The sequence below is a fragment of the Polyodon spathula genome, chromosome 31, assembly GCF_017654505.1.
Source record: "Polyodon spathula isolate WHYD16114869_AA chromosome 31, ASM1765450v1, whole genome shotgun sequence".
In the NCBI taxonomy this organism is placed as follows: Eukaryota; Metazoa; Chordata; class Actinopteri; order Acipenseriformes; family Polyodontidae; genus Polyodon; species Polyodon spathula.
The window spans coordinates 7,773,671-7,789,975 of NC_054564.1; the positions used below are offsets into that span (position 1 = coordinate 7,773,671).

The following is a 16,305-nucleotide window of genomic DNA, read 5'->3' on the forward strand; positions in this document are numbered from 1 at the left end:
TTTTTGGGTCCGAGGGGGTGGGGGTGAGTGTTAGACCTTAGAAATAGGAGTATTGTCGACGGTGGGACTTTGAGATTTTTTTAATGTATTAAGATCAGGGTTTTAAGAACACGTGCACTGCTTTTATTTACCCACATTCTGTACAAATAAGGGCATTTGTCTGTGTCTGACTTTGCAGAGGGTGTAGATCTTACACTCAGAGTGTCAGTGTTAAGACTGTCTCAGCTTTTAAACCACAACACAGTGTTATAAGAGCTTGTTGTTTGTTGTGAGGTTGATTTAATGACTTTTAATGCCTGTACAAGTATTTGGGGGCTTCCTGCCTCTAACTGAGAATGCATCTCTCTTGCAGGCTTTGCTTTGCAGGACACAGTGATTAGAGGTAGCCAAGACTTTTAAACATACAGGAAAATAAAGCATGGGAATGAATATTGCAACATGGAGAAATGACTTATCCTGGTGATATGCTGACTGCAAAAGAATAGTTTGCTGTCTGTGTAAAATATATAACACACACTCTCACACACACACAATCTGTGACGTGACGTGACTTGGGAGTCCAGTTTCCCATCAGGCATTTCAGCAATGGGCTGTTTGGGCCTGAGGCCAGTGCACAGACATACCAAAGAGAGAGGGAGAGGGAGAGACAAAATATCAGATTCCATGGACCAGAGAACACAGTTGGAACTCAAGTAGAGACTTACTGTAGGACAGAGGGATGGATACTCTTCTTCACGCAGACAGTGGTGAGGGGATGGAATGGGTTACCTAGTCATGTTGAAGGAGACTCTTCTTCACACAGAGACAGTGGTGAGGGGGTGGAATGGGTTACCTTGTCATGTTGCTGAAGGAGACTCTTCTTCACACAGAGAGTGGTGAGGGGATGGAATGGGTTACCTAGTCATGTTGCTGAAGGAGACTCTTCTTCACACAGAGAGTGGTGAGGGGATGGAATGGGTTACCTAGTCATGTTGCTGAAGGAGACTGTTCTTCACACAGAGACAGTGGTGAGGGGATGGAATGGGTTACCTAGTCATGTTGCTGAAGGAGACTCTTCTTCACACAGAGAGTGGGGAGGGGGTGGAATGGGTTACCTAGTCATGTTGCTGAAGGAGACTCTTCTTCACACAGAGACAGTGGTGAGGGGATGGAATGGGTTACCTAGTCATGTTGCTGAAGGAGACTCTTCTTCACACAGAGAGTGGTGAGGGGATGGAATGGGTTACCTAGTCATGTTGCTGAAGGAGACTCTTCTTCACACAGAGAGTGGTGAGGGGATGGAATGGGTTACCTAGTCATGTTGCTGAAGGAGACTCTTCTTCACACAGAGAGTGGTGAGGGGATGGAATGGGTTACCTAGTCATGTTGCTGAAGGAGACTCTTCTTCACACAGAGAGTGGTGAGGGGATGGAATGGGTTACCTAGTCATGTTGCTGAAGGAGACTTCTTCACACAGACAGTGTTGAGGGGATGGAATGGGTTACCTAGTCATGTTGTTGAAGGACACTCTTCTTCACACAGAGACAGTGGTGAGGGGATGGAATGGGTTACCTAGTCATGTTGCTGAAGGAGACTCTTCTTCACACAGAGACAGTGGTGAGGGGGTGGAATGGGTTACCTAGTCATGTTGAAGGAGACTCTTCTTCACACAGAGAGTGGTGAGAGGATGGAATGGGTTACCTAGTCATGTTGCTGAAGGACACTCTTCTTCACGCAGAGAGTGGTGAGGGGATGGAATGGGTTACCTAGTCATGTTGTTGATGCTGAATCACTGGGATCCTTTAGGAACTGACTTTGTTCTGAGATTAACCAGCTACTAGGAACTGGACGAGCACTGAATGGCCAAGTGGCCTCCTCTCATTTGTAAACTACGGCCTTCTAAGGGAACTTAAAAAATGCTCCTGTAAGCAAAGAGAGGAGCGGGGATAGAGGGGGAGGGGGGAACTGTTTTCTGAATTAAGAAAGAGATTGAGGGGAGGTGGTCTGACACGTGGTCTTTTGGCACCACCAAGGCATGACTGTGTTTTATTCTGTCGGCCTCATCCTGCTGTATTTGTCCCTTGTGCTGGCATTGGCGTTAGGAATAGTTCCACATGTTTGCCATGATCACACATTCATTCCAACCAGGAAGCCTCTTAATTAAGTGCTAGTGTCAGGGCAGGCTACTTTGTAATTTTTCTTTTTGGATCATTTTCAGCTGGCAAAACGAGCGGCTGCTTTAATGTTCTTTTTAACTTCATTGTTATGATAATTTCCTCCTAATTTTTTCAGGCGCACGTGCCAAATCTAAATGCAACGTATGAAATTACAAGCATACAGCTTTTAAAATTATTTTTCAATTATTTAGTACTTAAAAGGTTACGGTAAAGCCTCAAACATGTAGTTTTGAAAGAAACACGTGTTTTAGGAAACATATTTTCCTATTGATGATTCTTAGATGTTTTCATATTGATATTTCTTATGTATTTTTCATATTGATTATTCTTATGTATTTTTCATATTGAAACATGATATCTGGTTCTGCCTCACCCTTTCTCTGGCTTTCCTGTCAATAACTGATCAACTGCTATTCACACACACACACACACACACACACACACGCATGTTCATTCAGGGTTTTATACATCCAGTATTGAGCTCTTTGGTGTAAAGAGGCGACTGGCTTGCTCGTGGGATCGGAGGACTGACCTTCAGTGCTCCTAAACTGGGATTACTGCAGTGAAAAACAGGGCACAAAGATTAGGCAAAAATAAATAAATCAATAAATCCTGTACTGGAATATTTGAAATGGAGATTTACACCACCTACTGTTCCCAGATGAGGTACTTGAAGCAACCAAGACGAAAAAAAGACAAAGAATATATAATATAGAGAATACAAATCAAATCAGTTATAATATAGAGAATACAAATCAAATCAATTATAATGTAGAGAATACAGATTACAGTCACATTCGAGACCTGTCGCTCTCAGCCAGTATAATTATGTTTAATATGGTTAACAACTGTGTCCACATACTGTCATAAATAAAGCTTCTCTCAACCGGGGGTCAGCTGTACAGAGCATCCAGCATTAGTGTAGCGTCAAGACAGCGCTTTCATTATGTGACTACGAGATGATATAAGCCCATCCGTGCTCATCCGGTTCCTAATGCCTGATTGATCTCCAGACCTTCAAGATGGGTCTTAAAGGATCCCCCAGGATTCTGTGTCAATACGACTAGCTCACTCATTCCACCCCCTCACCACTCTCTGTGTGAAGAAGTGTCTCATAGCCTCTGTCCAAAATCTCCACTTCCAACTGTGTGGTCCTGGTTTCTGACCTGCGCTTAAAGTATTGGCTATGATCCTTTTAAGATTTTAAAGACAGCCAGTTCTTCATTGCTCTGGGCTGAAATAAATAAAGTCCTGATTGTTTTACACACAGTGGTAACACAGGTGTGCTGTTGTGTGTACAGGGAACGGTGAGACAGCTGCGGAACACACACTCGAACACAGAGGCACGCCCATCGCTGCCACTAGGGTCATGCTGGGAAAGGCCAAAGCAAGGACTATGCAAGCTTGCAATCTTTCTTTTTTTAGATCTTGCAGATTCCTTTTGTAATGCCTGCATAACCCTGACTCTGTTTTTTTATGAAAGCATGCATGAAATCCCTCCCTAATCTCATAGTCTTACCATTCAGTAACTTGTAACAGAGATGGTTCCTTTTGTTTTCAGAAAGGTAACGGAATGTGGTAACGCATTGGGAAAAAAATAACTTTGCTACTTTTAAAATTGCATTGGAATTATATCTATTAAATTTAAATTGGAATTATATACATTGGAATATATTGAAATATGTTGAGCTATGGCTGGAATTTAAATACAGGAATTTGCACTGAAAAATAATTATATTAATAATTAATATATTTACAAAATATTATAATATATATATATATATATTATATATATAGTATATAATATATATATATATATATATATATATATATATATCTGAATACTTTACAAGACTATATAAAAAGATATGTTGAAATATACTGTATAATATATTTATATCTTAAATCGACCAATAACTTCTGTATTTTAAAATATATTGTTCTATTTTGCAAGATATCACAATATATTTGCCCAAAATATATTAAAACACATGTCATTTCAATTCAATATCATACCTATTTAATTACCATAAGAGGTCGTGCTTTTTTAATGGGGGTGGTAAGCAGACATTACTTTTAGAAAGGAGACTTATAAGTTTAGCCTCAACTTTCTTAGTAGCGATGACTTATAAAGAGCTCTGGGTATTGAATGTCTGTCTATCGCACCCCCTCCAGGACACCTGTCTGTCTGTGTCACCTTATAAGGAGCCAGCTGGCTGAGCCAATCAGAGCCCTCCTGGACTATCCTAGCAGGCAGTGGGCGGGGGGGCATTCAGCTGGAGGGCTCAGCTGTGTGAAGCGTCTCCACTCGCATTCTTCTCCTCCCCCCGTCACTCCTGTATATTTATCCCTGCGTGCATTTCGAAGTGCACCACGCTAGAATGGGACAGAATCCTCCAGGGGTCTGTGTGCCATACGCTGTCGCAGAAGCGCCTGCTTTTAGACTCCAAATTCTGCTGGAAAGCACACTTCTGCGTTTTGAGGCTTGAGTTAACAGCATTAGTCGGTTTTCATGGACTGTAATTGAAGACCCTCTGAATGTGCCTGTGCTGGTACAGTATGCTCTAACTGGGGCCGCTGAGCAACACCTAAAGGTCCCTGAAGCTTTTCAGTTCTGTCCTGGTCCCCTCTCAAGCACTGACAGCTGCAGCACGCTTGAGACATGTTTAAACTTTAACTCGTGCTTTAACCCCCTCCCCTGTGTTGTTAAGAATGCTTGCCTCTGCTACCCTGTGCTGTGCTTTACTATGCTTTGCTATGCTACCTGGCAGCACAGTTACCCGCTAAAGGTTATTTCATTGCGTGGAGAGGGCTCTGTGATGCTCCAGTGTGTACAGTAAAGACAACAGGAGCTGGCTGGCAGCTGGATGCAGGTTTGAAGGTTTGAAGGTGCCAGGAAACATTCCTGTACCGAAAACATTCCCGGATAGCAAGGGAATGATCCTCTTTCTAAAAAGGCTGAGGAACAAAGTACACCCAAGTGTAAGAGGACTAGAGGGCGCCCTTGAGTCCAACACCGATGTCACAGGATCACTGCCACGCTGGCCAGTTCTCATCCCCAGCTCTGTGGAACCTTTTTGAGATCTTTGCCTTGGTTGTGGCTTCTCAACCTGTACCGGCATTTTGACTCCACGCTGGGAAAGGTCAGTTTCATCTTTGAAGGCATTAGCAGTCCTCGAGTTACCGTCCCGGACAGAAACGTGTCCAACAAACGCTTAGCGCATGCGCGCAAATCCCACTATAACCACAAGAAGCCGATGAAAACAGATTCGCTCTCTGTAGCGCTGGAGAAAACCGGACCAAACACTTAACACGTGATTCAGGCAAGGCTGGATTCATTCGAAACAATTCTGAACTAAACGTCAAATGCAAAACTATACACAGTCAGTACTACCCCAATACCAAACTATGTACCAATTCGAGAAGGGGATACTGGGTTCCTACTGGGTGAGGGTTAGCCCCCCTTCGCCAGAATACCGGGGTTAGGAATAGACTCGGGTGAGGATCTGCAACTCCGGCTCTGGCTGAGAGCTGTGCAGGTCTGGGCGGGACAGCGAGGGGAGGGGATCGACTCCAACTAGCTTTTAAAACAGGCAGGCTGGAACAGGTTTGAACAAACGAAGCAGAGACTTCAGTGTGAGGCATGGGTGATAGAGTGCCCCCTGCTGGCTTTTACACAGAAGTGCCTCTGGATCGAAAAAAAAAATATATATATTTTTCTTTCTTTCTTTCTTTCTTTTCTTTTTCTTTCTTTCTTTCTTTCTTTCTTTCTTTTCAATTCAACGTGGTTCTTAGTTTGGCTGAGTATTTTATTCACTTTTGCCAATATCATTGCTGTTGCACGGAGAATAACTGAGAAGCGAATTTGCAATCTGATAGTGACTCTAAGGTTAGAATTAAATGAAAGGCTTAGGGTAAAAAGATTATTATTATTATTATTATTATTATTATTATTATTTAATTATTATTATTATTATTATTATTATTATTATTATTACTTTGTAAATCTGAGTCTATTTTACAGAACAGAGATAGATCAAATGTCTTGTTTTATGAGTTGATATTTTATTATTATTATTATTATTATTATTATTATTATTATTATTATTATTATTATTATTATTAGCAGTAGTATTCATAGACTACCAATATTCTTCAAGAGGTCATCTGATTGTAGCATTCATCTTTAAAACACAGCTAATAACAACACCCGTTTAGAGATAGGAGGAGCGCATAAAACATTGGGGCAAGGACGCCAAGCGGGGACTGTGCTTGGAGTTAAATAAATAAATAAATAAAGTGTTAGGGCAAATGATTTTATTCACACAGCAGAAATCAGCAAAGTTAGTGTGCTGGAGCCGAGATGCGCGTCGTTAATGGACTGGTTTCCACAGCGTTCTCTGGATGTTTCGACGAGTCCAACACAGTGGATTGCATTTAATATCACCTTCAATTCGGAAGCCTTTATCGTTATCAGAAGCGGTAGAGACCCAGCCCTATACTGCGCCCTGGTAAGCCGAGTTTTTCGATCTCTGCACGCTCCGAGACAGAAACTTGTCTTTCAAACGCCTGTTGGAATATAAAACGACACTGTCTGTATGAATTCAGATAGACTATTGCCTGTGCATTGCTAATCTATACAGGTGCATTGCTGCTTCGTGTTCCTTGTGGGTGAATAGTATTGAATACAAGCGAGCTCCTGCTTAGAGACATATTTGAGACAGGGTCATGTTAAATGATTTGTATAGTGTTGCTGGAGGGTATTTGATTACAGAATACACTATTCTAAAAATTCTCTGTTAATATATAGCCAGGATTTAGATTTTAAAAACCGCATAGCATAGTGCAACAGGAACACAGATCGGCGGAACAGACCCGTTCAAAGAATCTCACCAGCGCAAATAAGGACGATACGAGTTGCAACGTAAAAAGATGCCATTCTGTATGCTGTACTTAAAACACTGACAAAACAAACAAGAATACAAGGGTGTTATAAACCTCGCTGACCGTCTGAGCCAATCGGGTTCCGAATAAATACCCTCTCAAGGGTAGATACCCGCTAAAATCGAACAGGACTTCAGAACCTTGGAACTCGCTTTTTTTTTACAGCTTTTTTCCCAAAAGAAAGAAGAACGACACCTTTCTTGTGGTATTCAAACCACTGAGAGATACTGCAGAGCGCTATGCATAACACATTCTAAATACAGAGAGTCCCGGGATAGTGCAGGAATACCCATGTGCCTACAAAGCGTTCCTTCTGCTGCCCTTGTTTACAGAGGTGCGGAGTATCAATCAATTTTCAACACGCGTATGCAGCTGGAATGTCTGTTCCTTCTGAAACTGATTATGAATGTATTAAATCACACCATTGCACCGAGGGGCTGTGGAATCGCTTTCGTTTCGCCCTACTGTAAACCAACGTTATTCGCTTGATTTTTTTCTTTCGGTTGTCGATTATATTTTGGGTCCCTGTCGGTTGGCTCAGAGAACTTATGAGCGCCTAACTGGGTCATACAGTATAAACAAGCTATTCACATTAGCAGTTAGCAGTTACTTTATACTGGAATTGTGATGCATTAAACACAGAGATCAAGTCAGTGAAATACATGCCCGATTCTATTTTTGTGTTATTTGGTGTTTTTTTTCAGTAGGACCCCAGGCAGGATGCACGTTCCCGGAGTGAATTTGTCAGAGGAGTGGGAGACGAACAAGACCCAGGAGCAGATGAGGAACATCACCCACCTGCCCTATTACCGGTACTCCTTTGCAGCGGCAGCTGGCTTAGCCCTCGCCTACCTGTTCATCTCGGTCCTGTGTTTGGGGGGCAATGGGCTGGTGTGCTACATCGTGCTGAAGAACCACAGGATGCGCTCCGTCACCAACCTCTTCATCCTGAACCTGGCCTTCAGCGACCTGCTGGTGGGAATCTTCTGCGTGCCGACCACGCTGGTGGACAGCCTCGTCACAGGTGGGCAGAGGTGTGCCCACACCTCCTCTTTATTGCTGAACAGCCAGATAATCATTGCTGATCCGTGCAGCTCCGGGGGCTCCGAGGGCTCCCATTGCTCTGCGGTGAGCGGTTTCCAGCGAGAGCAGTGCAAAGCGAGGACGGTGGCTTTCTCATCACCCTGTGCTGTTCTCTCTTTCAGGCTGGCCCTTCAGCCAGACGGTCTGCACCTTGAGCGGCTTCATCCAGGGGGTGTCTGTGTCGGCTTCCGTCTTCACCTTGGTGGCCATCGCGGTGGACAGGTAAGCTGGCTGTCAGATCACCTGCTGCTTCCAATACAATGATGCGCAGTGATCATGATTAATGCCAAACGACTGGGACAAGAGCTGGGACCACAGTGATATGGATCCATCTTATTATCATACAGGGAGAGATGTAGAAAAGACGTGATTGTGTGCGCCCCCTGGGAGCTCCCGTCTATGATCAACATTGGAATAGTGGCCTCCAGGCATCCTGCGCTCCACGCGGCGCGCCTTTACCGGGGCGCCTTTACCGGCGCGCCTTTACCGGTGCGCCGCTCACGAGCCTCAATCATTTCTTCTTGTTTAATTTGAGTTGCATGTGTGGATTTTACAAGTTTTAATATAAATAAATACGATTTATTTTGTAAGTTATATTTGCGTTCGTGTCATTTTAAAAGCGTTTACTGTCAATATCCTTAAAAAAATGTTTAGCACTTCAAATATCATTTATTAAATACAGATTGGTTTTGATAATAATAGCAATCAGTTCTGTGGATTTAAACCACGTTTATGTGCATTTGCACCTCCTCCTTCCATGAGACCAATTATTGCCGCTGACAAAAGCTTAAACTGACAAGACAATCAGCAATCAGCAATCAGAGACACACTTGAAACCTGACTCATCCCTTGAAAAGGTTTCTCTGTCAAGTTGTGATTTTGAAGTGCTTTGGAACTGCAGTTCTGTGTTTTACAGAAAGGAGGCATCAGACCTCTACTTGACTCCTTTTCCATCTGATTGGATTTCATGGCTGGAGAGGCTTTGATTACGGTACTGAAGGAGACTTGTACATGCCCTCATGAGTTCAATTGTGACAGCGTCATTCTGCTTGTGTGTTAAAACGTTTTACGTATTAAGGGCCAGAGGGGCAGCATGGTGATATAGTACCCCGGTAGGAGTAAGGATCACCAATCAAGTCCTAACATTGTGATACCCTTAATATGTGAAAGTGTGACACCACTGTGGTCCCGTTCTTCCAGTGGCCCGCACCGTTGTACCTGCCCTTGCGCAGCCTCTGACCCACAGCACAGAACCATTGCATTGCCAGATCAGTTGTGTAGGGAAGGGTAGGAGTTACTCTGAAATTCTGCTTCTCCTGTCCTACAGGTTCCAATGCATCGTCTATCCCTTTCGGCAGAAACTGAGCCTCCCCAAAGCCCTCGGCATCACCCTGCTGATCTGGGTGCTGGCCGTTGCTATCATGTGCCCAGCGGCAGCCATGCTCAAAGTGGTTCAACTGAACGACACTGACATGGTCCACAAGAACGAGACATACTCGCTGTACACCTGCTACGAGAACTGGCCTGAGCCAGAGATGCGCAAAGCGTACACCACCGTCCTCTTCGTCCACATCTACCTGGCGCCCCTGAGTCTCATCAGCGTGATGTACGGCATCATCGGGGCGAGGCTCTTCAGCTTCCATGGGCCGGAGCGCAGGAGCTCTGGAGAGCTGCAAGGGGACAGGAGCTCCATCTCCAAGAAGAAGATGAAGGTGATTAAGATGCTGGTCACTGTGGCTGTGCTCTTCATGGTGTCCTGGTTGCCTCTGTGGACCCTGATGATGCTGAGTGACTACGAGGACCTGGGAGAGGAGCGCCTCAGTTTCCTCGCCAGCTACGTTTTCCCCTTCGCTCACTGGCTGGCGTTCTTCAACAGCAGTGTCAATCCCATAATCTACGGCTACTTCAACGAGAACTTCAAGAGGGGCTTTCAGGTGGCTTTCAGCTCCTGCCACTGCTCCCGGGAAACCGAGCAGCCGGTGGTGTACTTTGAGAGATCCAGGAACGCCGTCTTCATCGTGAGCAACAAGGTCTCAAGCGGTGAGTCGATGGAACAGAGCCGGGCACGGCAGGGTAATGGGGAGCCAGCCCCAAAGCAAACACAGCCAAGGGTGAGGGGCATTCTCTTGGAAGATATCGACAAGATTACTACTGACAATCGAGTTAGCGTAGCCTGGGAGAAATGAAAGGCAGACCACTGTCTTGACCGCCACTTTGTAAGGTAAAATTATTGTGGAGACCTTACCAGTACCTTGAGCAAACTCCTACAAACAGTGATTGACTATGAACTGGTCATCGTCTAGTTGTGCTTTAACTGTTGCTTGCTTGCCATTGCTGGATGCTGTGAGGATCTCAGTCATTCCTGTCGGCTCCCTCCAGGGTGTTCACAGGGTCCCAGGGACAGGATCCAGTTGATGAATATATGTCACAAGCCCCATACAGGCATGCTTACCACTTGTCTCCCAGTTTGTATTGTAATTGGTGTTGTCGGGGTAGCATCATAATAAAATCATAATAAAGCTGCCTGATGTTTAAAGATAGATACAAACGATGCTCCATCGATAATGAAGATAATAGCCTTAATACAAGTGATGCTGCTAAGCCTGTGTCTCTTAACTGTGTAACTTCTTTCCTCATTTATGACCAGGGATATATTAACACAAATATCAACACAGTTGCAATAATGTTGAAAAAGATATTGATGAAATGCATACAGCACACAGCTGTGGCCACACGTTTTGCATCGCCTAGAATTTCAGGATTGAGACACAATTAAACTACATGAACATAATTTAGATTATACATCGTGCAATCAAAGAAACTACAAAATGATGTCGCAAAAGTCTACTGCAGGAATAGCAGTACGGCAGCATTTCATATTAGATTTTGAAACGTCCTCTGTTTTCAATTTGTGTTTAATTCAAGGGAAAACTCCAAAGCGGTGTGCGATTCAACATGTTAACAAGGTAACATTATTCAGTTGGTTTCATTCGACTTCATGAAGGCAAAATGAGTTCGTTCTATAGGGGGATGCAAACTTCTGCCCGAAGCTGTACAACAAAGGAGGAAACCTGGGAAAGAAACATGTTGTTTTAAACCCTACAGCATTGTTCAGTCACACTTTCTACCTCTCTATTATTGGCCTTGATAAGCGCAGAGCACAAGCAATTAGACTCACCCAGGATGGAGGTCAGAAACCTCACTGTACATTTTAGACCCTTTTAAATGTTTTTGCTGCAATTTCTAGCTCAGCAATGGCACATGTTTTGCAGATGCCAACAATAGAGCAGTATGCCATGCTTATAACAGTAGAGCATAATTATATCACATGGTATCAGAATATGCAGGCGTTTTAGGCTATTAAAACTCATACCAAATGCAGTTATTTAGGTCCAACTTTTTTTGGAATAAATGTATATGTTCTTGTTTCAAATGGGCATTGTGGATTCGGTCTTGAAAGCTTTTCATTGTTTAGTGGTCTGAGCCCTTGTTGTGTGTAACATGTTTTGGATTGTTGACGCTTTTACTTCATTGTACGCTCGCTACTCTATTTGTTTATGCCTATTAAAAAAAAATTGACTTCATGTACCACCTTACAAAGCCTCTTCCAGTTACTGAATACAGCATCCGTGCACAAAGCAATAAGGGAACTTCATTTTACATTTTACAAAGAGCAGTGTCGATGCCAACAAGGAGAGAAACCCCACTGCAGGTGTTGAACCTCTATTCCAAAACTATTCCAGCACGGAGAGTGAAAAGGAAACCGCAGGTCTCCACGTGGGATTCCTCCTGCGGGAATTCTTCTAAATCCTCAGGTGTGGCCGAAGGTTTTGCACCACCCTGAAGAAGGAACTATTTCTGTTTCATAAAGTTGACTTAAACCTGCTGACTAATGCTACATCACATCTAGCGCTACTCATCTCACAACTGTTTAAATAAAATATTTATTTAGCGCCTTTCATAGTGGACCACCACCACGAAGCTCTTTACAGAGGCAGGCTGTGAACTGTGCATTATATGCAGCATCACTTCCAATAGGACACTGATTTAACACCTCATCCACAGGACGGAGCACAAGGAGGTGAAGTGATTTGCTCAGGGTCATACACAGCTAGTCAGTCAGTGGCAGAGCTGGGATTTAAACTGGGGACCTTCTGATTACAAGCCCTAGATTTTAACCCCCGGGACCGCACTGCCTCCTTATATAATGAACCTGTCATTTTTCTTTTTATTGTTCACATCCTTTTACACTTGGAACTAAAGTGTTTCAAAGCTCTTCAGAATCTCCACAGCACCACTGTTATGTCTTTCGGTTAACTTTTGCGATATCTTGCAGCAGCTTTTTATGACATGATGTCAAAAAGAATATCTAAATTTTGTTCATATAGTTTTTTTTTTCTATTATCCTAAAATTCTTCCTTTTATCCTAAAATTCTAGGTGATGCAAAATTTTTGGTCACAGCTGCAACTTAATTTGAAGAAAAATGGAAAACAAAATAAGCTCAACAAGGCGTTAAGTGGGATATTTGATAGAGAGTTGACAGAATTTGTCAGTGGATAATTGAAAGCTGCAAGATCGTAGAGGCTGAGTTTCTTAAAAGGCATCATTACCACCCACACAGTGAACAACAGAGACTACTTAGCCTTCAGTCGAGTAACCGAGACGGGAGATCTCGGGTGCGACATGAACGTCAAAACAAGGCATTCAAGGTTATTAGAGCTTCCTCTCACCTCACCAACAGCGGACAGGATCCAGAACAGCAGTTTCAACACTGCCTGATTCACACGAGCACAACAGGGCATGCAGAAGGGCCTCTTACCTATTTGTTAATTAAATAAAAACCACCGATGTTGAATAAGAAGCGGTACTAATTGCATTAATCAGCAACCATCCATTAATTTAACTCACGCCTGGATAAAATAAAATCAACCTTTAGGTGGTATTTGAAACAAAAACTCAAATGCCACTGGAAGCCTTTGATCTCAAACGGGAGCCGATTGAACGTCACTTGCATCACTTAGACTGAATTGTGTTATTTATCAAATATCCCCTCAAGGCAGCTTTTTTACTCCAGCTAGCTGGCAGGCTGTTATCTACAGAGTCCCCCAGGTCGACGGCTCAAACTCCCCTCTCCCCTCACCGCCTGCTGGAAGACGAGCTTTCCTGGGGCTGGGCTGGCTGTCACTGCAGCTTTGGCACGCCGTCCTTAAGATCTTGTCACTCAGGCCGGGTCTCAAAGGCTAAACGGGAACGAAGAGGCTGCCACTCATCTTGGTCTCAGAGCAATTGCATTTATACAGCGTCCTTAGTGTGCAAGCATCCCTGGGTGCCTTGCAAAAACAAACAGCGAGAAAAACAGCTCCCAGCACCAGCGCACAGAGAGACGTGTCTTGAGATTTAAAAATACTGACAAGATAAAATTCACTGCATTTATGCATATTCATAAATACGTTGCTGTCTGAACCTGTAAGCCAACAGGCAGGGCAGCTAAACCAATCAAAATGCTGAGCTTTGGGAGAAGAGAAACAGGAGCCAAAGAAGTGTCTCTGATTGAAAAGTTAATTTTAGCAGCCAATGTTGTGAATTCAGAAGACATTTTTGGCAGGAAGCATAACCAACGTGAAACGAATAGAACTAGTCAAAACCAATTTATGACCGGTGATATGTTAATAATATCAAAATGTCTGATGTACCGTGATGTCTGATTGGTTGACACACTTTTCGTTCAGCACTTTCACAGCTCAGCTTGCTTGATTAGGTAATTGTGCAGCTTGATGAGGCTGGAGCTCATTATCCTTCTTCCCTTTGATCGGTTTCATTCACTGGTCGCTCTGCTGCAGTCTTCTATAACAGCCTCCCATCTGTTTCCTCTTCCCACCACTCGCAACACACAGTTAACTGAGACAGGCTGATTCCTGCTGAACTCAAGTGGGTCCTTGAGAATAGCAACACCTCCGCCTCGTCAAATCATGCAGCCTTTTACTTTCCCACAAAGCTCTGTGCTCAGTCCTCTGAGGAATGGTTAAATGTCCCCGATCCATTTAAACGCCTTATAGATCCAGTCACTTCAAATTAGTGTCGTCCTGGCTGTCGATGGTGGCTCTGCTCTAACCTCAATCATATACGGTAATAAGCTTAGCAAGATGATTGAATATTTAGCTGAAACACAAATGTGAAAAGGTCAGTATTTTGCTGTCACCAGCCTTGAATCAGAATGACAAAGGATGGTCCAGACCAGTGGGGGCTGGTGACAGAGGGCTTGGGCTCCCAGCAACTGTAGAATCTTATTATTGTATTCAGACACTTTTCATATTATTATTATTATTATTATTATTATTATTTTTATTATTATTATTATTATTATTATTATTATTAGTATTAGTATCACTCGTAGTATATCATAATTATATTATTATTAAAGGTGACTTACAGGTGTCACATGGCAGTACAGGGTTATAATGTAAGATTAATATTTAAATACAGTGTATTGAACTCCTCTAGAAGTGCTTGCTGTGCCCAGACAATGAAAGATGTCTGAAACCTTCAACGTGATAGTTTCAAAAGACGTGCACTTCCCCCTGCTCTCTCTAGATGGCAGCATCTAGCGCCACATGTCCACGCCTAAACGTTAATGAAATGTTAATTGTTGAATTGTGCTGAGTGTTTATAAATGTGATTGTTTCACACAATCGAACTCTGAACCCTGCTTAAACAGTTCCATTCCCTTTACGCTGCAGTGTATGTCGCTCTGCGCCCCTTCAAATCTGACTGGCTTTCTCTGTGAAAGCTATCATTTGAGTTGATTTGTCTGGTCAATTCTTCTCTTCTCTTAGTGGTTGCAAAGGCTTTCCGACAGGCTGCGGTTTGTAAGAGTTAACAGGTCCGACCACGAACCACAGATGCTGTTCTGGACAGTTTTACCTTTTTTTTGACAGGCTGCTATTTTCCTGTTTCACACACTTTGAATGCAAGGCGTTGACAAGGCAAGATGACACGTAGACACGGTTCATTCCAGGTCACAAAGGACTTGATGCCCCAGCTTCGCCAACAGTGGACAAGTCAGTACCTGTGAATCCCAATTGGCATTCTGTGATTGAGAGACGCCCAGGGATGCAGACAGGCAGACAGGGGGTGTTCAGGTCAGGACTGAGGTGTGTTCTCTCTTTCTGAGCTGTGATATACTTACACAGATATGCGATGCTCAACAACAGGATCGAACAGTATTAATGCAAGTGGAGAAATTCTAGTAGTTTGTATTTTCTCATGGTCGAGTGCAAGGGAATGCTGAGACGGGAAAGGCGAAAATATATATATATATTTTTTGTATTGTCCGACCTTCTGCTGGAATTCCTAAACAAATCTCTTGGGAACTCCTGTTGTAGTGCTGATGTAGGGGTGTGTGCTCTGGTGTCTCATCTCTGTGCCTCTGGGCTGTGTGCTCTGGTGTCTCATCGCTGTGTCTCTGGGCTGCGTGCTGGGCTGTGTGCTCTGGTGTCTCATCGCTGTGTCTCTGGGCTGCGTGCTGGGCTGTGTGCTCTGGTGTCTCATCGCTGTGTCTCTGGGCTGCGTGCTGGGCTGTGTGCTCTGGGCTGTGTCCTGGGCTAGGTGCTCTGGTGTCTCAGCACTGTGTCTCTGGGCTGCATGCTAGGCTGTGTGCTCTGGTGTCTCATCGCTGTGTCTCTGGGCTGCGTGCTGGACTGGGTGCTCTGGTGTCTCAGCACTGTGTCTCTGGGCTGCGTGCTGGGCTGTGTGCTCTGGTGTCTCATCGCTGTGTCTCTGGGCTGCGTGCTGGGCTGTGTGCTCTGGTGTCTCATCTCTGTGTCTCTGGGCTGCGTGCTGGGCTGTGTGCTCTGGTGTCTCATCTCTGTGTCTTTGGGCTGCATGCTAGGCTGTGTGCTCTGGTGTCTCATCTCTGTGTCTCTGGGCTGCGTGCTGGGCTGTGTGCTCTGGTGTCTCATCTCTGTGTCTCTGGGCTGCGTGCTGGGCTGTGTGCTCTGGTGTCTCAGCACTGTGTCTTTGGGCTGCGTGCTAGGCTGTGTGCTCTGGTGTCTCATCTGTGTCTGTGTCTCTGGGCTGCTCATCTCTGCTGGGCTGTGTGCTCTGGTGTCTCATCTCTGTGTC

General features: G+C 44.1%; 1 protein-coding gene across 1 annotated transcript; it reads left to right on the forward strand.

Moving 5' to 3' along the window:
• The first annotated feature begins 628 nt into the window (after nucleotides 1-628).
• On the forward strand, nucleotides 629-12,083 carry LOC121302967 (neuropeptide FF receptor 2-like). The gene is made up of 4 exons (XM_041233329.1): nucleotides 629-746; nucleotides 7,805-8,124; nucleotides 8,306-8,405; nucleotides 9,511-12,083. The coding sequence occupies exons 2-4, from the start codon at nucleotides 7,821-7,823 to the stop codon at nucleotides 10,367-10,369; spliced, it is 1,263 nt and encodes a 420-aa protein (XP_041089263.1). The 5' UTR covers nucleotides 629-746; nucleotides 7,805-7,820; the 3' UTR covers nucleotides 10,370-12,083.
• Nucleotides 12,084-16,305: the final 4,222 nt, after the last annotated feature.